This window comes from Oncorhynchus mykiss, chromosome 7, assembly GCF_057628025.1.
Source record: "Oncorhynchus mykiss isolate SJ-2025 chromosome 7, ASM5762802v1, whole genome shotgun sequence".
Lineage (NCBI taxonomy): Eukaryota > Metazoa > Chordata > Actinopteri > Salmoniformes > Salmonidae > Oncorhynchus > Oncorhynchus mykiss.
Genome location: NC_143028.1, coordinates 9655001 through 9680000, shown reverse-complemented (window position 1 = coordinate 9680000; position 25000 = coordinate 9655001). Strand labels below are relative to the sequence as shown.

Genomic DNA, 25000 nt, shown 5'->3' with positions numbered 1-25000 from the left:
ACCACAGTCAACCTCATACCTTAAGGCAAAATGGGGACTGTGAAGAGACACATAGACCATTTAATGCATTTTGTATTGTATTTTGCATTTTATTATGTATATGATGCATGGTTGGGTTACGACTGTTGTATGTGGTTGTCTCGCTTGGCTATCTTAAGATGAATGCACTAGCTGTGGGTCAGTCTGGATGGGAGCGTCTGCTGAATGACTAAATTGTAATGTAAATGTAGTGCTATGTATGTATATTTACAGTATGTATAATATGCATTTTATTTGTTGTGTTGTGTTTCCTGTTTGGACCCCAGGAAGAGTAGTCACTGACTGCCTCAGCAGCAGCTAACTACGGAGCCTAATAATAAATACTCTCTTTCCCTCTCTCACCCTCTCTCACCCTCTCTCACCCTCTCTTGCGCTATATATATCTCTCTCCCTCTTTCTGTCTCTCACCCTCTCTCACCCTCTCTCACCCTCTCTCACCTTCTCTTGCGCTATATATATCTCTCTCCCTCTTTCTGTCTCTCACCCTCTCTCACCCTCTCTCACCCTCTCTTGCGCTATATATATCTCTCTCACTCTTTCTGTCTCTCACCCTCTCTCACCCTCTCTCACCCTCTCTAACCCTCTCTTGCGCTATATATATCTCTCTCCCTCTTTCTGTCTCTCACCCTCTCTCACCCTCTCTCACCCTCTCTCACCTTCTCTTGCGCTATATATATCTCTCTCCCTCTTTCTGTCTCTCACCCTCTCTCTCCCTCTCTCTAACCCTCTCTTGCGCTATATATATCTCTCTCCCTCTTTCTGTCTCTCACCCTCTCTCACCCTCTCTCACCCTCTCTTGCGCTATATATATCTCTCTCCCTCTTTCTGTCTCTCACCCTCTCTCACCCTCTCTCACCTTCTCTTGCGCTATATATATCTCTCTCCCTCTTTCTGTCTCTCACCCTCTCTCTCCCTCTCTCTAACCCTCTCTTGCGCTATATATATCTCTCTCCCTCTTTCTGTCTCTCACCCTCTCTCTCCCTCTCTCTAACCCTCTCTTGCGCTATATATATCTCTCTCCCTCTTTCTGTCTCTCTCTCACCCTCTCTCACCCTCTCTTGCGCTATATATATCTCTCTCCCTCTTTCTGTCTCTCACCCTCTCTCACCCTCTCTCTAACCCTCTCTTGCGCTATATATATCTCTCACCCTCTCTCACCCTCTCTCTCCCTCTCTCTAACCCTCTCTTGCGCTATATATATCTCTCACCCTCTCTCACCCTCTCTCTCCCTCTCTCTAACCCTCTCTTGCGCTATATATATCTCTCTCCCTCTTTCTGTCCCTCTCTCACCCTCTCTCTCCCTCTCTCTAACCCTCTCTTGTGCTATATATATCTCTCTCCCTCTTTCTGTCCCTCTCTCACCCTCTCTCTCCCTCTCTCTAACCCTCTCTTGCGCTATATATATCTCTCACCCTCTCTCACCCTCTCTCTCCCTCTCTCTAACCCTCTCTTGCGCTATATATATCTCTCTCCCTCTTTCTGTCTCTCTCTCACCCTCTCTCTCCCTCTCTCTAACCCTCTCTTGCGCTATATATATCTCTCTCCCTCTTTCTGTCCCTCTCTCACCCTCTCTCTCCCTCTCTCTAACCCTCTCTTGTGCTATATATATCTCTCTCCCTCTTTCTGTCTCTCTCTCACCCTCTCTCTCCCTCTCTCTAACCCTCTCTTGCGCTATATATATATCTCTCACTCTCTCTCTCTCACTTTCTCTCTCTCACACCCTCTCTTGCCCTCTATCTCTCCCTCTTTCTGACTCTCTCTCTCTCCCAGAATTTATCGATGGGGATAGATCATTTCTCAGGCCTGTTTGTGATGTTGTGTGTGGGGGTGGTTGGAGCCATTTTTACCTTGGCAGCTGAACACACCTTCTATCACCTAGCCCTGCCCCGGCTACGGCGGTCACACACACTCACCTACTGGTTGCATACCAGCCAGGTATGTAGGTACACACACACACACACACACACACACACACACAAACACACACACACACACACACTCATGAACTAGATCTATAGCAAGCCACCAAGCTTTTAATAGTATCTAAGATAATTAGAATTTCACACTTTTAAAAACATATTATCAAGGTGATCTTATCAAGGTGATCTTACCACTGTTATCTTAACAAGGTGATCTTTATTGAGTGAATGTTCTCTCATCTGTGTTGTATCATCTATCTGTTGACAGAAGATCCATCGAGCCCTGAACACCCCTTACAAGGACGTAGGGAAAGAGTTGATTGGCCTGGACCACAAGTAGAGAAACACTGATCAATACTATCTATATTAGAGTATAGGTTATCAATACTGTCTATACTAGAGTATAGGTTATCAATACTGTCTATATTAGAGTATAGGTTATCAATACTGTCTATATTCGAATATAGGTTATCAATACTGTCTCTACTAGAGTATAGGGTATCAATACTGTCAATATTAGAGTATAGGTTATCAATAATGTCTATACTAGAGTATAGGTTATCAATACTGTCTATATTAGAGCAGAGGTTCTCAATACTGTCTGTATTAGAGTGTAGGTTATCAATACTGTCTATATTAGAGTATAGGTTATCAATACTGTCTATATTAGGATATAGGTTATCAATACTGTCTCTACTAGAGTATAGGTTATCAATACTGTCTATATTAGAGTGTAGGTTATCAATACTGTCTCTATTAGAGTATAGGTTATCAATACTGTCTATATTAGAGTATAGGTTATCAATCCTGTCTCTACTAGAGTATAGGTTATCAATACTGTATATATTACATTATAGGTTATCAATCATTTCTATATTGCAGTCTGGGTTATCAATACTATCTATATTAGAGTATAGTTTAGCAATACTATCCATATTACAGTATAGGTTATCAATACTGTCTATATTAAAGTATATGTTATCAATACTGTCTATATTAGAGTATATGTTATCAATACTGTCTATATTACAGTATAGGCTATCAATACTATCTATATTACATTATAGGTTATCAATACTATATATATAGTAGAGTATAGATTATCAATACTATCTATATTAGAGTATAGGTTATCAATACTGTCTATATTATAGTATAGGTTATCAATATTGGCAATATTACAGTAAAGGTCATCAATACTGTCAATAGTACACTATATGTTATCAATACTATCTATTCTACAGTATAGATAATCAATCATTTCTAAATTACGCTATATGTTATCAATACTCTCTATATTAAATGATAGGTTATCAATACTCTATATTGCGTTATAGGTTATCAATACTATCTTTATTATAGTATAGGTTATCAATACTGTCTATATTAGTGTTTAGGTTATCAATACTGTCTATATTACAGTATTGGTTATCAATACTATCTATATTAGAGTATAGTTTATAAATACTATATTACAGTATAGGTTATCAATATTGTCAATATTACCTTTCTTTCTTTCTCTCTCTCTCACTCCCCCCCCTCCCTCTCTCTCTCTCCCCCCATCTCTCTCTCCCCCAGTCCCTCCCCTTGTGTCTCTGACAGCTGCAGCCTCCACAGACACCAGCAGCCTCGCCCTCCTCCTCCCCCGTCTTCCCCCCTGCCTGCCCCCCCTCCTCCTCAGCCCTCCTCTCCTGCCCGGGACATCAAGGAGAACAAGAGGGTCCACTTTGATCTGGAGAGTCTACACAGCTACCGTCTACACACACACACCGCCTCGTTCTGGGGACGTCCTGGCATGGTGGGGCGACACGGCCTGGGAGGTACACACTCACTCTAACACACACATTTGTTTTACCGTCCTTGTGGGGACCAAAACATGTATTCCTATTCAAAATCCTATTTTCCCTAACCCCTAATCCTTAACCTTAACACCTAACCCTAAAACTAAACCTAACCCTATCTCTTAACCCTAATTCTAACCCTATACTTAACCACTAAGCCTAAAATACACGTTTTCCCTGTGGGGATCAGCGAAATGTCCCCAGAATTTTCCTTGTTTCACTATCCTTTAGTAGAACTTCTGGGACCCACAAGGATAGTAAAACCAAACCACACACACACTTTACATGCTTTATTTGAATCCACAAATCACATTCCCTTCAATTAGATTCAGAGAAGAGGTCACATAGTTTCTGTCTTCCCCTGTCTGTTCCAGGGTGTCTGGGTGGTTTATCTCCTCCTCAGGTTAGCCTGCATGCTAACGGTGGCCCAGCATCGGCCCTGGCCTCCCCCGGCCTGGCCCTGCCTCCTCTGGGGAACCCAGGCAACCAGGCCTTCCTATGGGAGGGAGAGCTCCAGGAGGTCCAGGGGAGGATCGAGACGTTCACAGCCCAGCTGAGAGACGCCGTGGCCAGGAGGGCCGAGATACAGACCTGCCTGGAGAACCATAAAATGAACCAGAGCACAGCTACTGCTGTCAAACTGGAGAAAGACAAGGTTGGCCAGTCACAAAGCCTGGAGAGAGTGAGAACCAACGCAGAGAAAGATAGAACCAAGGAAGAGAGAGAGGGGCTCAACCAGGAGAAAGGGAGGAGTGGCAGATCAAACCTCTGTTGCAGCCTGGACAGAAACAGAGACAGAGACAGGACAGGCAGGGACAGTTCCACTATGAGACAAACAGCAAGACAGGACACAGACAGGGACAGACTGTTACACCAATCAGAAACTGAGAGAGACCGAGATGACCAATCAAAAAGCCTGGACAGAAATGGGAGCAGCCAATCACATGCCTCCAACATTCTGCAGACAGGGAGGAACAGCCAATCAGAAGCTCTGACCATCCTACAGAGGAGGAGAGAGATCCAATCAAAAACCTCCACCAGCCTGGACAGAGAGACAACCAACCAATCAGGTGCTGTCAATACACTACAGGGAGAAAGAACTGTCCAATCACGTAACTCCACCAGCCTGGAGAGAGGAAGAGCCAGGCAATTAGGTGCAGTGAAAGACCAGGCGAGGGGGAGAACTGTCCAAACACGGACAGGGGCTAGTCTGGACAGACTGAAAGCTAGCCAATCCAGTGCCGGCACTGGGAATCTGGTTAGAGAACGTCCCGCCCCCATGGACACCCAGAAGAGTTTGTGTTAGTCGTTTGATTGGTTATTTATTAGAACACAAAATACCAATTAGAGGGCTGGAAAAGAATCTAACAGGTCCAAATGATGATGAGTTTAAAAAAACAATGACAGAGATGTGGCACTGGTCCATTTGCCTCTGATGTCAACGGCTGCTGTCTGTTAACAAAATGTCTGATCAGAACTTTACCCATCTACTGTTTGTCTCCACTAGGTGTGTTTCCTTTTTGTTTCTAACTACTAATTGCTCGCTCTCTTCATCTCATACCCCTGGGTTGTGTTCACTAGGAACCAAACAGAAGCAAACAGAACAAAACGGGAAGGGACCTACCTGAATTTGTCCAATAGAATCTCTCGTTTTTGTTGCAGAAGGTTTTTCTGTTTGGAGCGAACGGTTTCCGTTGCAATGGTTTGTGACTACTGTACACACCCCAGGTCTGTAGTCAGTTCTCAGTGGGTCATTCAAGGTACACATGGGGCTCCTAAATGTTCAATCAAGTGCTATCTCCGCCCGACCGGGTAAGAATCGGCTATCCCAGAGGGAAACTACACGTGTCCACTGTCATTGTCCTGACTGATCCTCTATAAGGACCTTGAGTTGGTTTGATACTATGCAGTTGAATTGAATTTACTTGAATGGCATTTGTATGTTGGATGTCATGGTGGTGTCAAATGTAACTATACAGTAACAATAGTCAAACCTGGAAGTGGATGAAAAAGGTGGATGTGGAAAGAGAAAAGGCGGTTGTATTTGAGCCTATAGCAGGTGTTTTAGAAGAGATGCAGGATGCTAGGTTACCTGTAGAGGACTGAGGAGTGTTGTAGATATGTTGTTCTGGTGTTGATGGGTCGTGTTCGGTGTCCCATAATTCTGCCTATAACAACAGCTATATTCTCACACACAACAGAATTGTATCAGCATATTATTGGGACTCGTATCATGTTGTTGTATATCATTTCCATATTTTTAAATTAAACATTTATATACCGGTTTTAATGCAACTAATTACCACAGACTGTAATGACAGTCTATACCACAAGGTGGTGCCTGGATCTCTCTCTCTCTCTCTCTCTCACACACACACACACACACACACACACACACACACAACCTCCTCAACTAAGCAACTGAAACATTCTTTCATGGATGAGAAGGAAAATATTATAATATTTCACTGTCATAGTAATAACAATTTTCATTCGGTCTTTCCCTCAATTCTGTGATATTTAGCAACACAGAGACGCCCCCCCCCCCCCCGCCCCCCGAACACATACACACACTCACACATAAAGGTGTGCACACAGACACAATCACCCAGTTATAGTAATTCGCTGTGAAATTAAAAGACAAACCTCTCATCGTTAATCCACCCAAAATCACACGCTCTGATTACATGATTCTGACGAGCAATTAGAACACTGCTGCGCCTCACTCGTATGAATCAAAGCTCAGATTTAACTCATCTGTACAAGTGTGTGTGCGTGTGTTTCACAGTGAACAAAATGAGGTCAGACAACAATTGTATCTAAATGTATGGATGTTATACATCTGACATATTTACATATTTACTCAGGCATACGGAGCAGAGGTAGGGGAATATATATGCACACACACACACACTGGGAATGGGGACCCCATTCCCAGTGACCCTGGTCTGTGTGAAGCCTGCAGGATATTTTAGTCTTAGTCACGCATGTTAGAACACACACACATTAACCCACGCATCCTAAAATATATCTTTCTGCATCACTGTTTGTTGTTCTCTCTTTATCTCTTTCTACATCTCCATCCCTTCATATCTCTGTGAGAAGTGAGACAGTACGAGATATGGACAGACAGTAGAGAGAGAAAGAGATATGGACAGACAGTAGAGAGAGATATGGATACAGTAGAGATATATATGGATACAGTAGAGAGAGATATGGACAGACAGTAGAGAGAGATATGGATACAGTAGAGATATATATGGATACAGTAGAGAGAGATATGGACAGACAGTAGAGAGAGATATGGATACAGTAGAGATATATATGGATACAGTAGAGAGAGATATGGACAGACAGTAGAGAGAGATATGGATACAGTAGAGATATATATGGATACAGTAGAGAGAGATATGGACAGACAGTAGAGAGAGAAAGAGATATGGACAGACAGTAGAGAGAGATATGGATACAGTAGAGAGAGAGATGGACACAGTAGAGATACATATGGACACAGTAGAGATACATATGGATACAGTAGAGAGAGATATGGACACAGTAGAGATACATATGGATACAGTAGAGAGAGATATGGACACAGTAGAGATACATATGGATACAGTAGAGATACATATGGATACAGTAGAGAGAGATATGGACACAGTAGAGATACATATGGATACAGTAGAGAGAGATATGGACACAGTAGAGATACATATGGATACAGTAGAGAGAGATATGGACAGACTGGAGAGACAGTACGAGATATGGACACAGTAGAGAGATATGGACAGACAGTAGAGAGAGAAAGAGATATGGACAGACTGTAGAGAGATATGGACAGACAGTAGAGAGAGAAAGAGATGTGGACAGATAGTAGAGAGATATGGACAGACAGTAGAGAGATATGGACAGACAGTAGAGAGAAAGAGATAGACAGACAGTAAGAGATATGGACACAGTAGAGACACATATGGACAGACAGTAGAGAGAAAGAGATATGGACAGACAGTAGAGAGAGAAAGAGATATGGACAGACAGAGAGATATGGACAGACAGTAGAGAGATATGGACAGACAGTAGAGAGAAAGAGCTAGACAGACAGTAAGAGATATGGACACAGTAGAGAGAGATATGGACAGACAGTAGAGAGAAAGAGATAAGACAGACAGTAAGAGATATGGACACAGTGGAGATACATATGGACAGACAGTAGAGAGAAAAAGAGATATGGACAGACAGTAGAGAGAGAAAGAGATATGGACAGACAGTAGAGAGAGATATGGACAGACAGTAGAGAGAGTTATGGACATACAGTAGAGAGAGAAAGAGATATGGACACAGAGAGAGATATGGACAGACAGTAGAGACATGGACACAGTAGAGAAAGAGATTTGGACAGACCGTAGAGACAGTAAGAGATATGGACAGACAGTAGAGAGAGAGCAATATGGACAGACAGTAGAGAAAGATATGGAGAGACAGAGAAGGGTTTGAGACAGAGAAGGGAATGAGACAGACAGAGCAGAGGCCTTTGTGTTGTTCTGTTGAATCACTCCTCATATGAAGGCCACCTCAGTCCTCCGGACAGTTCTACACACACACACTGCTGCAGAGTGTTGAGATGTCTGTGATGGAGAGTGTGTGTGTGTGTGTATATATATATATATATATATATATATATATATATATATATATATATATATATATATATATATATATATATATATATATATATAGAGGCCAGATTGTGAGGAGGACCCTAGGGATAGTCAACCAGGACTGACTCAGCCCTCAGTGGGAGTGGGGACTGACTCTCTCTCCTCCTTCCCTCACTCTCTCTCTTTACCCCTCCATTCTCTTTCATATCCCTGTCTCTGTATTAGGAGTATAGATTTAGCAGGGACTAACCAATAGTAGAATTCATTAAAGATATCTGATAACAACCCCATATCCTTTTGTGTGTGTGTGTGTGTGTGTCAATAGAGGATCTTTTTCACTACTCCAGGGATAACAGCTGTATTCTTGACAACTAAAGACTCCTCCAACCTGATGTCTGTGCTTCAGCTCAGTGGGCTAACACAGTCTTGAGACACATAAACCACCAATGCCGGTCAGTCACACAAACTTCAATGAATTTGCAAATAGACGTTTCCTTAGTCAAGGAGTTTATAACCATTACCTGGAAACACAAGTTTAAAAAAACAGTAGCCCATGAAAAAGGACAGTAATATAATATTAGTATTTACATTGGTAATAAAGACAAAAAGGTAAATAAATGACATCTCTGGAAAAGGCAGCATTTCTGTTTCTTAGAAGTCATAATGCAAGTTCATAGAAACACAATGAAGTAGAATACACTCATTCACACACAGAAACACACATGCAAGACAGACACACCCTCACACACATACATACACATGCAGACTAACACCAGTATTCAACAGTTCTATTATCAAAAGAGGATATCCACTACAGAACAAGTCATTCTGCTGCTAGGCAACCGATGCACACAGACCACCCCCACAAGTCTATACAGTCTTTAGTCACCATTTATCTTATTGTATTGTCAGTGGGGGTTTGATTAGCAACAAATGTTATACAATTGGAGTTGAGTCTGTATGTGTGTGTGTGTGTGTGTGTGTGTGTGTGTGTGTGTGTGTGTGTGTGTGTGTTTTAATCTGAATTAAAAATCATATCTAAAATTCCAAAATTCTATTTTCCTAAAAGTAGTGCACTGTGTTAGCGGTCTGTAGCGCGGAACCCCACCAGCAAACTACTTCCCGCGGCTATGTGTGTCTGTGTGTCTGTGTGGATCTGTTCACGTTGTTAAGCCAAATGTTCCCTCCAGTCTTTGTCTCCCCCTCTTTGTTTACTGTAGTAATCCTCTCCAAGATGTTCACTTTCCTTCCTCCTTTTCCCCTCCTCTTCTTGGTCTCTACAGTAAGTCAGTGGAATGGAAACCTGAGAGAGATCCTATATACAGTATAGTATAGTATAGTACAGCTGGTGAGTATAGTCAGTATAGTTGTATAGTCTAGTCAGATAGTAGTCGGTGGTAAACCAACTACTAGAGCTGCTATTGTTTCTGTTGTCTTTAGTGATCCAGTCTCCATGCTCCTGAAGACCTTCAGTCAGACACGCTCCACCTCCACTGTTAGACCCCGACTTAGCAGTAGGTTTTGCTGTTATGTCGCATCTTAACTTCTTTAAGTCATCTCATGTCCGTCTCCTACTCTGCAGTGTCTTGAAGATCAGCTATTTGTCTGTTTCCATCTGGACCCTTTCTCAGTATTGAAGTAGTGTTCTGGATCATTGTGACTCCTCTACGCCAAGTTATAACCTCCATTATATTACATTTTAACTCCTAAGTTGTCTCATAACCTCCTCTCACTCATTTAAGTCATGTAGTAGTTCTCCTGACTGTTAGGTCTCCCCAAACGGTGTCACATTTAATAACTTCCCCTGACTGTTAGGTCTCCCCAAAATGTTTTACATTTAATAACGTCCCCTGACTGTATGGTTATGTAGAGGTACTACTGTCTATCTTAATTTATCTATGTCGCCTTATAACCTCTCGCTCTGTAAGGTCCCCTATTTTCTCTTCTGACCTCGTAGTCTGTTTTTAGTAGTGTTACTGTCTATTATAACTCCTCTATGTCGCGTTATAATCTCCTCTCCGTCTGCATGGTCTTGTAATAGACTTCTTGATCAGCGCGGCTGTGGGCTGAGACAGTGGGCCGGCGGGGGAGGGTCATAGAGCGGGGGAGGGGGGGGGAGTAACTGTCCAACAGCAGATCTGGATGAGGAGGGGGAGGGAGAGGGGAGTAGAAGTGGGGAGGAGGGGGAGGGAGGGGTGAGTAGGAGGGGGGAGAAGGGGGAGGGAGGGGGGAGGAGATGGGTTGAGGAGGGGGAGGCAGGGGGGGGGAAGAGAAGGGAGGGAGTGGAGAGGAGATGGGGTGAGGAGGGGGAGGCAGGGTGGAGGAATCAGTCTGGCTGGGAGAGGAGGAGCAGATAGAGTCTGATTTCACAGGAAGTGTTCGGTATTCCCGATATTCCGGTGCAGAGACTTTCTCCTGGCGCTGCAGCGCCCCCCTCTGGCCCTGCTCACCGACGCTCCCGCTGGTGGTGTTCCTCCGCTCCCAGGGGGTCCCGTTACCGGCAGCTGTTACTCTGGCCCCCAGGGTCCCGTTACTCCCGGTACTGACACTGCTAGACACCCTGACCACAGGGTGATGAGGGGCGTGAGCGTCTATGGTGACAATACTCCCGGTAACGCTCCCGGTAACACTCCCGGTGTGGCTGTCGCGGTCGGAGGGGACCCGGTAGTACGGCGACTCAGAGCTTCCTGTTGAAGACCCTCCCCCACAGGAAGAGGTGGAGTCAGAGCCCTTGGCAGAGGAGCTGATTGGTCCATGCTGCTTGGACATGGCAATGACCTATAGGATGAACAGAGGAGATGGTTAGCTAGTTACTTCAGCTAGTTAGAATGTAAATCAACCGTTCATTTAGCTAGTTACTTCAGCTAGTTAGAATGTAAATCAACAGTTCATTTAGCTAGTTACTTCAGCTAGTTAGAATGTAAATCAACAGTTCATTTAGCTAGTTACTTCAGCTAGTTAGAATGTAAATCAACAGTTCATTTAGCTAGTTACTTCAGCTAGTTAGAATGTAAATCAACAGTTCATTTAGCTAGTTACTTCAGCTAGTTAGAATGTAAATCAACAGTTCATTTTAACTAACTCAGATTTGATATTTATCTCACCTGCGCCACTCGCGGCTGATTGGGCGGCTGATTGGGCGGCTGATTGGGCAGCTGGTGGGGCACACGCGGAGTCGTCACAGGGATAGGCCCCTCCCTGACTCGTTCCCCTCCCTGGTTAAGTGACATCAACTTGGCACGTGTCACCGCGCTCTTAGGTGAGACAGGGGGAGGTAGAGAGGAGACAGAAGGAGGTAGAGGGGAGACAGTAGGGGGGTGTCTAATCCCCTCCTTAGGGATATGCACTAGTGGGGCTGGCGCTGGGGTAGCTGTGGCAACGGCTCTATTGGCCGACTGTACCGTCGGATAGAGGGAGGGAGGATTCATCACCCCTGTCTCCCCTGCCTCGCCCCCTCCCCCTGCTCCTCCCTCTCCTCCGCCAGATGTGTCCGTCTCTCCCTCCTCCTCGCTCCGTCTCTCCGTAGAGCGCTGCTGTCTCCACTCCTGCACCAGTGGTGGTCGCAGCCTGACAGATCACACATGATATGTTTGACTTGACGATTAATACCAGGGTTGTATGACACACACCTACAACACACACTAGCCACAAACGTACCTTGGTTGTGACCTGCGGGGGTCGAAGGACAGGTGGAAGGTCATGTGACGCTGGTTGGAGGAGTCGTCTCCGGGGGGCGAGGTGCTGCTGCTGCCATTGGCGACGCGGGGTAAGGTATTGCTGAATGTTACCATGGTTTCCTTTCCCATGGGGCCGCGGGGTGCCAGGAGCTCCACGTCAGCACTGGCCCTCTTCAGAGATGCTACGCTGGCCTTCTCCCTACGAACCTACAGAACAACATAGTGTGGCTAACTACTAATACTAACCACGAATACACAACCTATCTCCCTTCATCTCTTACCTTGCAGCGTCCAGTGCCCAGTTCCTCCCTGCTGTCTGATGGTCTGGGTGTCTTGCTGCGGTACAGAGAGCCGTGCTGAGAAGCATGACCTCTCTGGGCTCTTCCCCTCACCACCACCTCCCTCTGCTGCTGTGGGGGAGGCGCAGCCCTCCGGACAGGCTGGGGGAGGCAGTCCTCTTCGGATGACCTGAAGTTACCTACTGCATACAGAGACTAGAGGGAGGGTACGGAGGGAGGGGAAGGAGAGGTGGAGATGGCAATAGAGAGAGAGGGATAGAAGCGTGAAATCTGTTGAGACAGGCCTTCTAAAAAAATAACAGTGAAATTCTCCCCCTGAGAACTCTTAAAAGATTATTAATTGCCATCTCCCTCTCTATCTCTTTCTCAGTCTACTACCCCCCCCACCCCCCCCCACCCACACACTCACACTCACCAGGTAGACTCCTATGCCAGCTCCTATGGCGTAGCCAACATAGACATCTCTGGGATGGCAGCGGTGTTGTGTGATCTGAGTCAGTCCGGCTATGCCTGCAGCCAGACAGTATCCAAACACCAGCACCGGCTTCACCAGCTTAGTACTACTGCTGATCACACTGTTCAAATACATCTACACACACACACACGGAAGTACGCATGCACACACACACAAAGTTAGAACTATTGCAGATGGCAATGTTTCCAATTTTAACTTCAAATGCATCTTCATAAAGTCAGTCAGTCAGGAAGGCAGGCAGGCAGGCAGGCAGACAGACAGACAGACGGACAGACAAGTTAGTAGCTGTCAGTGCTTACAGAGATGTAGACAGCAGCGAAGCCAGAAAGCGTTGCATGCTGGGACGGAAATGTTTTCCTGAAGAGAAGGAGAGGGAGAGTAAGAATCAGGAAGAGAGAGGGAGACGTGATGCAGAGAGAGAAGAGAGGTGGAGGTTTAATTGAAGCTGGAGAACACAAAAAGTGTGTGTGTGTGTGTGTGTGTGTGTGTGTTTTATTTTTTACCTGGCTGACAGGATGGCATACAGATCTTTCCCAGAGCAGATGTCCTGTGTGATGTAGTTGTTCTGGTCACATGATATCCCAGGCAGCGTGTAATTGGGCTGACAGACAGTCAGGAAGAAAGGGGTGGGATAACCAGTAGCCAATTGGATGATGTCTGTCATTAGGGCTGTTGCCAGGAGACCAAACACATGAACACCTGGGAGAGAAGGACGAGGGATGGAGGAGGAGAGAGCGGGAGACAGGGAGAAGGGATGGAGGAAAGTGGGGGGGAGACAGGGAGAAGGGATGGAGGAGGAGAGAGGGGGAAACAGGGAGAAGGGATGGAGGAGAGAGAGGGGGAGACAGGGAGAAGGGATGGAGGAGAGAGAGAGGGAGACCGGGAGAAGGGATGGAGAAGGAGAGAGGGGGAGACAGGGAGAAGGGATGGAGGAGAAAGAGGGGGAGAAGGGATGAAGGAGAGAGGGGGGGAGAGAGGAGCATGCACCACGTAACAGTTATCTGAAACATCTGAAGACGGCTCGCCTGTCCTCATTCCCTCTACATCTCTCTGTCCCCTGTCCTCATTCCCTCTACATCTCTCTGTCCCCTGTCCTCTACATCTCTCTGTCCCCTGTCCTCATTCCCTCTACATCTCTCTGTCCCCTGTCCTCATTCCCTCTACATCTCTCTCTCCCATCCTCATTCCCTCTACATCTCTCTCTCCCGTCCTCATTCCCTCTACATCTCTCTCTCCCGTCCTCATTCCCTCTACATCTCTCTGTCCCCTGTCCTCTACATCTCTCTGTCCCCTGTCCTCATTCCCTCTACATCTCTCTGTCCCCTGTCCTCATTCCCTCTACATCTCTCTCTCCCCCGTCCTCATTCCCTCTACATCTCTCTCTCACCCGTCCTCATTCCCTCTACATCTCTCTCTCCCCCGTCCTCATTCCCTCTACATCTCTCTCTCCCCCGTCCTCATTCCCTCTACATCTCTCTCTCCCCTGTCCTCATTCCCTCTACATCTCTCTCTCCCCCATCCTCATTCCCTCTACATCTCTCTCTCCCCTGTCCTCATTCCCTCTACATCTCTCTCTCTCCCCCGTCCTCATTCCCTCTACATCTCTCTCTCTCCCCCGTCCTCATTCCCTCTACATCTCTCTCTCTCCCTCGTCCTCATTCCCTCTACATCTCTCTCTCTCCCCGTCCTCATTCCCTCTACATCTCTCTCTCTCCCCCGTCCTCATTCCCTCTACATCTCTCTCTCCCCTGTCCTCATTCCCTCTACATCTCTCTCTCCCCTGTCCTCATTCCCTCTACATCTCTCTCTCCCCTGTCCTCATTCCCTCCACATCTCTCCTAGGCTATCATTACTCTCTGATATAGATTCTCTCCCTAGGCTAGCATTACTCTCTGAAGTAGATTATCTCCCTACGCTAGCATTACTCTCTGATGTAGATTCTCTCCCTAGGCTACCATTACTCTCTGAAGTAGATTCTCTCCCTAGGCTATCATTACTCTCTGATATAGATTCTCTCCCTAGGCTATCATTACTCTCTGATATAGATTCTCTCCCTAGGCTACCATTACTCTCTGAAGTAGATTCTCTCCCTAGGTTATCATTACTCTCTGTTATATATTATCTCCCTAGGCTAGCATTACTCTCTGAAGTAGATTCTCTCCCTAGGCTATCATTACTCTCTGAAGTAGATTCTCTCCCTAGGCTATCATTACTCTCGGAAGTAGATTCTCTCCCTAGGCTATCATTACTCTCTGAAGTAGATTCTCTCCCTAGGCTATCATTACTTGCTGAAGTAGATTCTCTCCCTAGGCTATCATCACTCTCTGATATAGATTATCTCCCTAGGCTATCATTACTCTCTGAAGTAGATTCTCTCCCTAGGCTATCATTACTCTCGGAAGTAGATTCTCTCCCTAGGCTATCATTACTCTCTGAAGTAGATTCTCTCCCTAGGCTATCATTACTTGCTGAAGTAGATTCTCTCCCTAGGCTATCATTACTCTCTGAAGTAGATTCTCTCCCTAGGCTATCATTACTCTCTGAAGTAGATTCTCTCCCTAGGCTATCATTACTCTCTGAAGTAGATTCTCTCCCTAGGCTATCATTACTTGCTGAAGTAGATTCTCTCCCTAGGCTATCATTACTCGCTGAAGTAGATTCTCTCCCTAGGCTATCATTACTCCCTGAAGTAGATTCTCTCCCTAGGCTATCATTACTCCCTGAAGTAGATTCTCTCCCTAGGCTACCATTACTCTCTGAAGTAGATTCTCTCCCTAGGTTATCATTACTCTCTGTTATAGATTATCTCCCTAGGCTAGCATTACTCTCTGAAGTAGATTCTCTCCCTAGGCTATCATTACTCTCTGAAGTAGATTCTCTCCCTAGGCTATCATTACTCTCGGAAGTAGATTCTCTCCCTAGGCTATCATTACTCTCTGAAGTAGATTCTCTCCCTAGGCTATCATTACTTGCTGAAGTAGATTCTCTCCCTAGGCTATCATCACTCTCTGATATAGATTATCTCCCTAGGCTATCATTACTCTCTGAAGTAGATTCTCTCCCTAGGCTATCATTACTCTCGGAAGTAGATTCTCTCCCTAGGCTATCATTACTCTCTGAAGTAGATTCTCTCCCTAGGCTATCATTACTCCCTGAAGTAGATTCTCTCCCTAGGCTATCATTACTCTCTGAAGTAGATTCTCTCCCTAGGCTATCATTACTCTCTGAAGTAGATTCTCTCCCTAGGCTATCATTACTTGCTGAAGTAGATTCTCTCCCTAGGCTATCATTACTCGCTGAAGTAGATTCTCTCCCTAGGCTATCATTACTCCCTGAAGTAGATTCTCTCCCTAGGCTATCATTACTCCCTGAAGTAGATTCTCTCCCTAGGCTATCATTACTCTCTGAAGTAGATTCTCTCCCTAGGCTATCATTACTCTCTGAAGTAGATTCTCTCCCTAGGCTATCATTACTCTCTGAAGTAGATTCTCTCCCTAGGCTATCATTACTTGCTGAAGTAGATTCTCTCCCTAGGCTATCATTACTCGCTGAAGTAGATTCTCTCCCTAGGCTATCATTACTCCCTGAAGTAGATTCTCTCCCTAGGCTATCATTACTCCCTGAAGTAGATTCTCTCCCTAGGCTAGCATTATTACATGAAGTAGATTCTCTCCCTAGGCTAGCATTATTACATGAAGTAGATTCTCTCCCTAGGCTATCATTACTTGCTGAAGTAGATTCTCTCCCTAGGCTAGCATTACTCGCTGAAGTAGATTCTCTCCCTAGGCTAGCATTATTACATGAAGTAGATTCTCTCCCTAGGCTATCATTACTCTCTGAAGTAGATTCTCTCCCTAGGCTATCATTACTTGCTGAAGTAGATTCTCTCCCTAGGCTATCATTACTCTCTGAAGTAGATTCTCTCCCTAGGCTATCATTACTCCCTGAAGTAGATTCTCTCCCTAGGCTATCATTACTCCCTGAAGTAGATTCTCTCCCTAGGCTATCATTACTTGCTGAAGTAGATTCTCTCCCTTGGCTATCATTATTCCCTGAAGTAGATTCTCTCCCTAGGCTATCATTACTCCCTGAAGTAGATTCTCTCCCTAGGCTATCATTACTTGCTGAAGTAGATTCTCTCCCTAGGCTAGCATTATTACATGAAGTAGATTCTCTCCCTAGGCTAGCATTATTACATGAAGTAGATTCTCTCCCTAGGCTATCATTACTCCCTGAAGTAGATTCTCTCCCTAGGCTATCATTACTTGCTGAAGTAGATTCTCTCCCTAGGCTAGCATTATTACATGAAGTAGATTCTCTCCCTAGGCTATCATTACTTGCTGAAGTAGATTCTCTCCCTAGGCTAGCATTATTACATGAAGTAGATTCTCTCCCTAGGCTATCATTACTCCCTGAAGTAGATTCTCTCCCTAGGCTAGCATTATTACATGAAGTAGATTCTCTCCCTAGGCTAGCATTATTACATGAAGTAGATTCTCTCCCTAGGCTAGCATTACTCCCTGAAGTAGATTCTCTCCCTAGGCTAGCATTACTCCCTGAAGTAGATTCTCTCCCTAGGCTAGCATTATTACATGAAGTGTACACCTGTCCACTCCCCCTCGAGGATTCAAGCGTAAATAACAGGTACGTACCAACAAAGCGAACAGTCCTCCGTAGGAAGGAGTTGAAGTTACACCCTCCAGCGATGATGGATCCTTCAGCTTTACTCTGTTTGACTCTGGACTGGTAACAATAGACCAGCCCTTCACCTAGCATGATCTATTCACACACACACACACAATTAGTCATGCACCCTGATAGGCTGTTCATTGATCAGTCTATTGATTCTAGGTTCTGACGGTGTGTGTGTGTGTACTAACCGAGGCAGCCGGTCCTGCGAAGGCCAGGCTCAGTAACATCAGCAGAGGGATCAGTTCGTCTCCTGTCTCCAGGTAGGGCAACGACAGGTCACGGTCATAGCAATGGAACACAGGGGTCGCCGGGGACAACAGGTCTGTCAACTCCATGAAGTAGAGAGAGACAAGGGAGGAGAGGACGATGGGGAGCTAGACAGAAAGAAAGAGAGATAGATAGATAGATAGATAGATAGATAGATAGATAGATAGATAGATAGATAGATAGATAGATAGATAGATAGATAGATAGATAGATAGATGATAGATAGATAGATAGATAGAGAGTGAAGGCGAGCAAGGGAGAGAGAGAGAGAAAGGGAGAGAGGTAAGAGGGAGATATTGTCTTACTAACAGCCATAGTGAGTGGTATACATTAAATGGAGTTATATTGGACACACACGTATGCACGTCCACACACCTCTATGAAGTAGAAGCATGGTAGAAGTGTCATGCTGTCTTTGGGAGGTTTCTTCTTGGTCTTGGCTTTTGGTGACGACATCATCCTGGTGTTGGTCCAATCAGAGTCTAGGAACAGACAGAAGGGGAGGGGTTAGTCATCACACTGGTGGCGTTCCAGGTGGCATACATTACCGAGGAATTGTTGCACAGTTTCAGCTTGTTAAGTCATATTCTGCTACTACTTCCACATGGGCAAACATCTGCTTGGTCTCAGACTGGTCCTTTGCAGCAAACCTAAGCTAATAGTAAATAACTGAATGCACATCTGTTGTGTTGGTCCCTCAACTCCAAATGAACAGAACATCAGCACACACACACACACACACAAACCTCATTGGTGTGCTATCTGTTTCCCACTTCTCTCTAACTCGCTCTCTAAATTCAGGACAATGGAGTGGACCCAGGACAGCGCCATAGTTACAGTTAAGTTACAGAAAGAAGCAGGGAGTTGAGACACACACAATGCGACACATACTCCTTTTCCCCGGAGTTATTCTACTGTAACTATGGCGCTGTCCACTGCATGGTCCTGAACTCAGAGAGAGAGAGAAAAACTGTCCTGATTAAAAAACATCGATTCTCTCAGACACTAGTGTCAGACTCGCCCTGCCTTGCCTCTCCTCTCCTCCACACACACACACACACACACAGAAAGACACAGAGCGCTAAATTACCTCTGTCCCGCGGGTTGTGTGTGTTTGCAGAGGCCCGTCTTGCCCTCCCCCCTCGCCGAGGTCTAGCGTGCTGCTCCAGTTTTCCGTTCAAACGTTAATCCATCTTCACGCGCTGCCAGTTGTTTTACGCCCCTAAAACACATATACACACACATCAGGTTGTTTGGGTTGGTCAGATTCTCCACGGATAGAGAGGACGAGAGAATGATAGATGGGTAAAACGAAAGGGAAAAGTCCTATATTCAATATTTCTCCGTTATTTTCCCTTCTGATCGCGCATGTGTGAATAAACTCAGTGGTTTCACGTGCCTTCTACCGGTTCACCCCAGTCCCAGTCAGCCACGCTATGTTCGAACAGCCCACACAAACTCAAACAGCGTTCAGAAACGAACCGATATCGCACTTGAAGAACCGCCGCTCACAGAGAGCCTCGTGCACACAAAGGCATGGGGGGCGGGGGGAGACGAGGGGAGGAGATCGACTGCTCCTTCACACATACACAAACGCCCCTCCTCTCACCACTCCAAATTCCTAATGGAGGAGTGCCACCACCATAAAGCTGGGAAAAACAAAGCGATGGATTTTGGTGTGTGTTTGGGTATGCGCGTGCATGAGTGAAAGCATGTGTGTCTGTTTGATTCTGAGTGTTTCTTCGAATATATTCCCCTTTTAGAACATTCTATTTTAAATGCAAAGGCTATTCATTTTAGGCAAAAAGATGCTGAACCCCCCATCTCTCTTCCTCTTTTCATATTTGGTTAGTTTTGTTGTGGGTAGACCTAGCCCAGTAGGGTGGGGTTGGGTTGGGTTGGGTTGGGTTCTGACCACGTGCCTGTGACTGCTGCTGCGGTGTGTATTTGCGTCTCTTCATTCAACAAACGTGCACGCGCGCGCTCACACATCTTCTGCCTCTGACTGTCTGATTTACCTTGACATGTACACATTCAAACCTTTCCCCCACGGTTATAAATACACATACACCATGACACACCCTACCCACCCACCCTTTTCTCCTGGACTGGTCACAGCTGGGCTGCTAATAAACTCATCACTCACTCACTCACTCACTCACTCACAAATACATATAAAGAAGACTCCAACCTATCAGCACTAGCCTGCAGACAACAGAGAAGACTCCAACCTATCAGCACTAGCCTGCAGACAACAGAGAAGACTCCAACCTATCAGCACTAGCCTGCAGACAACAGAGAAGACTCCAACCTATCAGCACTAGCCTACAGACAACAAAGAAGACTCCAACCTATCAGCACTAACCTATAGACAACAGAGAAGACTCCAACCTATCAGCACTAGCCTACAGACAACAGAGAAGACTCCAACCTATCAGCACTAACCTACAGACAACAGAGAAGACTCCAACCTATCAGCACTAGCCTGCAGACAACAGAGAAGACTCCAACCTATCAGCACTAAATATATGATTCTTTCAATACCTGTATTCTCTGTAAATCCAGCCTGGTCACTAGAAATACCACAGCAACCAGTAGCTCTATTGATATCTTCTGCCTGTACATGTGGTAGGGCTACTTTTCATTTGTTTCTGTTTACATGAATAAATACAGAAGTAAATGAATGAAATATGTTTAGAGCGCATGGGTCTGAGTGTCTTTATAAATGTGTGTCCCAATTTACAGCTGCTAATGGCTAGAGGCATCCTCTTCATCCTTTCATCTCTTCCCTGTCCCCTCTCCTCTTCTCTGTCTATGAACCATATGCAGAACACAAATGCTCCCTTCTGGCCACAGGATACCACATGCCACAATAAATATGTTATGGCCAGTAGATGGTGGACTTCACCAACTGAACCAATCTACATGAACGGTGCCTTCAGAAAGTATTCATGCCCCTGGACTTTTTCCCCATTTTGTTCTGTTACACATACAGACTGAATTCAAAATGGATTAAATATATATGTTTCTCACCCATCTACACATAATACCCCATAATGACAAAGTGAAAACATGTTTTTTGAAATTGTTGTACATTTATTTCAAATTAAAAACGGAAATATCTCATTTTACATATGTATTCACAACCCTGAGTCAATACTTTGTAGAAGTACATTTGACAGCGATTAAGAGATTTCCACACCTGGATTGTGCAACATTTGCCAGTTAATATTTTCAAAATTCTTCAAGCTATGTAAAATTGGTTGTTGATCATTACTGACAACCATTTTCAGGTCTTGCCATAGATTTTTCCAGTAGATTTGAGTCAAAACATTAACTTGGCCACTCAGGAACATTCACTGTCTTCTTGGTTAGCAACTCAAGCGTAGATTTGGCCTTGTGTTTTAGGTTATTGTTCTGCTGTCTGATGGAAAGCAAACTGAACCTGGTTTTCCTCTAGGATTTTTCCTGTGCTACGCTCCATTCCATTATTTTTTTGTCCTGAAAAACTCCCCAGACCTTAACAAATACAAGCATACCCATAGCATGATGCAGCCACCACTATGCTTGAAAATATGAAGTGTGGTACTCAGTGATGTATTGGATTTGCCCCAAACATAACACTTTGTATTCAGGACAAAAAGTGAATTGCTTTGTCACTTAAATATTACTTTAGTTCCTTGTTGCAAACAGGATGCATGTTTTGGAATATTTGTATTCTGTATTGGCTTCCTTCTTTTCACTCTGTCATTTAGGTTAGTATTGTGGAGTAACTACAATGTTGTTGATCCATCCTCAGTTTTCACCAATTACAGCCCTTTAACTGTTTTAAAGTTACCATTGGCCTCATGATGAAATTGATCCAATTTCAATGTTGTTTGAGTTGCTTTGTGCATCAGCAAATTAGCTTGAGATGATTTTACTGCAACACTGGTCACTGTATCCAAGTTGCTTGACATAGGTGTTTCAAAGAGCTGTCAGTCAAGGTGAGCTCCTGAATATAAGCTCCCTGCCCACTCAGCCTATCTTTTCAAACTTCCTGGTAGTTAGCCATGAGAGAAAAGGTACATTTCAGAATGACTGTTCGGGACCTTTAATGTCTTTTGAACTCTGTTTCCTGACTGAATCAGCATTCAAATGTAATGAATTGTGTTGTGTTTGTGGTAGAGCCTCATTGGCAGCTATTGTTATCATACTGTATGTCTGCATCAGACTGTCGGCTAGACCCAGAGCGCATTTAGAAACAGAGGCCCATTATCGTGTCAGACTGTCGGCTAGACTCAGACCCCATTTATAACCAGAGGCTCCAATATCCTATCAGACCGTCGGCAATACCCAGACCCCAATTATAACCAGAGGCCTCAATATCATATCAGTCAACAACACACCCTGGGCCTCCTTATCTCGGGAGGAAGGCGTACTTCTCTCTCTCTCTCTCTCTCTCTCTCTCTCTCTCTCTCTCTCTCTCTCTCTCTCTCTCTCTCTCTCTCTCTCTCTCTCTCTCTCTCTCTCTCTCTCTCTCTCTCTCTCTCTCTCGCTCTCTCTCTCTGTGTTTGGCCAGCTGGTGAGAGCACAAACCTTTCTGCAAAACAGGTCACCTACAGGAGACAAATCATAATTTTGAGGGGACCAGGAGAGCTTTCATCTCTCCAAAAATCGCCAATTCACCCACGAACTCCTGTAATGTCGTGGAACGAAGATAAATAACGGCCAGCTTGTTCTCTCTGTTGAAGTGTTGAGCGGATCGAGCTCCCGCGACACACACGCACACACAGCTCGGGCGTTCCCGCGACTCCTCAGCCGCCAACGGAAGGGTGGCAGGAGAGAGGAGAGAGGAGGAGGAGAAGGGGGGGGAGGAGGGAGAGGAGGGGAGGAAACCCGACTGTTTTGAAGCTATACGCCAGTAAACATAGACTATAAGCATACACAGTGAACGAAGAGGAAACCGTCGCAGTGCTATTTTATTTCAGTGTGGATGAAACTAGGATGAGAGAGACGCCAAAGGAGAGAGACGCCATCGGTGACAAGATAAAGGACTCCGCTGTTGGGTAAGTAGCCCGGCTGTCTGTCTGCTCGTTACACGCAGTGTCTACTCACGACTATACTTGGCCTGATTTCCGCGAATTTGTTGACTAGCGGTAGCGCTCCACTGCCTCAGCATCACGGAACAGCGATGAAGGATGGAGGTGAGGAGAGAAGGGGATGGAGGGATGGAGCAGAGAGAGGGATGCAGAATAGAGGGAAAACGAGATTAAGAGATAATGTGTGTTTTCTAATGTAGGCATAATGTAATTATAAATTATACAAATCCCCTTAATGCATACATGGAAATGCATGACAATAATGTGAACAAAACAATATGAAAGTAAATACCACTCTTACATAAATAAATAAACAGTATACAGTACAGGTATAGCCGGATTATGAAATCATAGACCCCGGGGCATTGTTTTTTTTTGCCCCCACACACTTCCTGGCACACCATTATTTTCTGTAAACAAATCCATCCACCAAGATGCAATTCAATGCGAGGTTTCCTGTTGAAGAAAAAGCCCCTTTATAATAAAGCCATAATAACATTTGTAATGTAGGCTACAGTTGAGCAGGGGCGTTTTTAGGATTTCCACACATGGGGAACACTTGTTTGCAGCGTCCGAATATTTGTTTTGCCTTTTAAAAACGCATTTCATACAATGCTGCATACTTTACACGATAGAAGACATTAGCGGAATCGTTTCTAATACCACTCAAATGACCGAAATCAGTGGCTACTCTGACACTAACAAACTGAGATCAATCTGGTCTGGAATTCAAACAAATATAGCCCAGGCTAATGAAAATACACACATTGTACAATATTGGGAGGCAATATAGACTATATATACAAAAGTATGTGGACACCCCTTCAAATTAGTGGATTCGGCTATTCCATCCACACCCGTGGTTGACAGGTGTATAAAATTGAGCACACAGCCATGCAATCTCCATAGACAAACATTGGCAGTAGAATGGCCTTACTGAAGAGCTCAGTGACTTTCAACGTGCCACCGTCATAGGCCACCTTTCCAACAAGTCAGTTCATCAAATTTCTGCCCTGCTAGAGCTGCTCCGGTCAACTGTACGTGCTGTTATTATGAAGTGGAAACGTCTAGGAGCAACAACGGCTCAGCTGCGAAGTGGTAGGCCACACAAACTCACAGAACGGGACCGCAGAGTGCTGAAGCGCGTAGCACGTAAAAATAGTCTGCCCTTGGTTGCCACACTCACTACCGAGTTCCAAACTGCCTCTGGAAGCAATGTCAGCACAATAACTGTTGGTCGGGAGCTTCATGAAATGGGTTTCCATGGGTCTCCCGAGGGCCGCAGCGGTCTATGGCACTGCATCACAGTGCTAGAGGTGTTACTACAGACCCAGGTTCATTCCCGGGCTGAGCCACAACCGGCAGTGGCCAGGAGTCCCATAGGACGGCACACAATTGGCCCAGCGTCATCCGGGTTAGGCAAGGGTTTGGCCCAGCGTCGTCCGGGTTAGGCAAGGGTTTGGCCCAGCGTCGTCCGGGTTAGGCGAGGGTTTGGCCCAGCGTCGTCCGGGTTAGGGGAGGGTTTGGCCCAGCGTCGTCCGGATTAGGGGAGGGTTTGGCCCAGCGTCGTCCGGGTTAGGGGAGGGTTTGGCCCAGCGTCGTCCGGGTTAGGCGAGGGTTTGGCCCAGCGTCGTCTGGGTTAGGCGAGGGTTTGGCCCAGTGTCGTCCGGGTTAGGCGAGGGTTTGGCCCAGCGTCGTCCGGGTTAGGCAAGGGTTTGGCCGGGGGGGCTTTACTTGGCTCATCACACCCTAGTGACTGCTTGTGGCGGGCTGAGTGCCTGCAGGCTGACCCCGGTCACCAGTTGAACGGTTTCCTCCGACACATTGGTGCGGCTGGCTTTCAGGTTAAGCTCGGTTAGGCATGTCATGTGCCTGAGGACACATGATTCCACCGTCGCCTCTCCCGAGACAGCTGGGGAGTTATAGCGATGAGACAAGATCAAATTTGGGGAGAAAAAAGGGGGATATAATACAAAATAAATAATAAATTAAAAAAAATACAACAAAAAAATGGGTTTCCATGGCCGAGCAGCCACACACACACACACACAC

General features: G+C 45.4%; 3 protein-coding genes across 5 annotated transcripts in view; 2 read left to right on the top strand and 1 right to left on the bottom strand.

Annotated features, from left to right (window-relative positions):
• Nucleotides 1–6078, top strand: part of LOC110515884 (glutamate receptor ionotropic, NMDA 3B) — a 30106-nt gene extending 24028 nt beyond the window's left edge. The window contains exons 13-16 of the mRNA XM_036982694.2: nt 1810–1974; nt 2227–2294; nt 3537–3778; nt 4174–6078. Of these exons, the coding sequence (XP_036838589.2) occupies nt 1810–1974; nt 2227–2294; nt 3537–3778; nt 4174–5105 (1407 nt within the window). The 3' untranslated portion in view covers nt 5106–6078. The remainder of the gene's footprint in view (nt 1–1809; nt 1975–2226; nt 2295–3536; nt 3779–4173) is intronic.
• Nucleotides 6079–8947: 2869 nt separating this feature from the next.
• Nucleotides 8948–19670, bottom strand: LOC110519434 (phospholipid phosphatase-related protein type 3). 2 transcript variants are annotated; one of them, XM_036982696.2, is made up of 11 exons: nt 18958–19670; nt 18243–18349; nt 17789–17974; nt 17561–17687; nt 13412–13607; nt 13208–13265; nt 12849–13022; nt 12416–12628; nt 12115–12341; nt 11562–12024; nt 8948–11235 (listed from the first exon to the last, which is right to left on the bottom strand). In XM_036982696.2, the coding sequence occupies exons 2-11, from the start codon at nt 18324–18326 to the stop codon at nt 10462–10464; spliced, it is 2502 nt and encodes an 833-aa protein (XP_036838591.1). In that variant the 5' UTR covers nt 18327–18349; nt 18958–19670; the 3' UTR covers nt 8948–10461. The 2 variants fall into 2 exon arrangements, with proteins under 2 accessions (XP_036838591.1, XP_090096352.1); XM_090240226.1 differs by lacking the exons at nt 13208–13265; nt 17561–17687; nt 17789–17974; nt 18243–18349; nt 18958–19670 and having other exon boundaries at nt 13412–13524.
• A 2736-nt stretch (nt 19671–22406) lies between these two features.
• LOC110527381 (paralemmin-1) overlaps nt 22407–25000 on the top strand; it is a 16457-nt gene continuing 13863 nt past the window's right edge. Inside the window, exon 1 of one of the 2 annotated variants that reach the window (XM_036982710.2) lies at nt 22407–22915. In XM_036982710.2, coding sequence (XP_036838605.1) covers nt 22854–22915 — 62 coding nt within the window. In that variant the 5' untranslated portion in view covers nt 22407–22853. The remainder of the gene's footprint in view (nt 22916–25000) is intronic. The other variant, XM_090240236.1, reaches the window with a different exon arrangement.

Excerpts from the sequence above, each read along its gene's own strand:
- LOC110519434 (XM_036982696.2), bottom strand. The coding sequence starts at position 18,326 with ATGATGTCGTCACCAAAAGCCAAGACCAAGAAGAAACCTCCCAAAGAC. Across the intron at positions 13,608-17,560 it reads GAGGACTGTTCGCTTTGTTG|GTGTTCATGTGTTTGGTCTC; the intron begins GTACGTACCTGT and ends CTTCTCTCCCAG. Across the intron at positions 13,266-13,411 it reads TATGCCATCCTGTCAGCCAG|GAAAACATTTCCGTCCCAGC; the intron begins GTAAAAAATAAA and ends CCTTCTCTTCAG.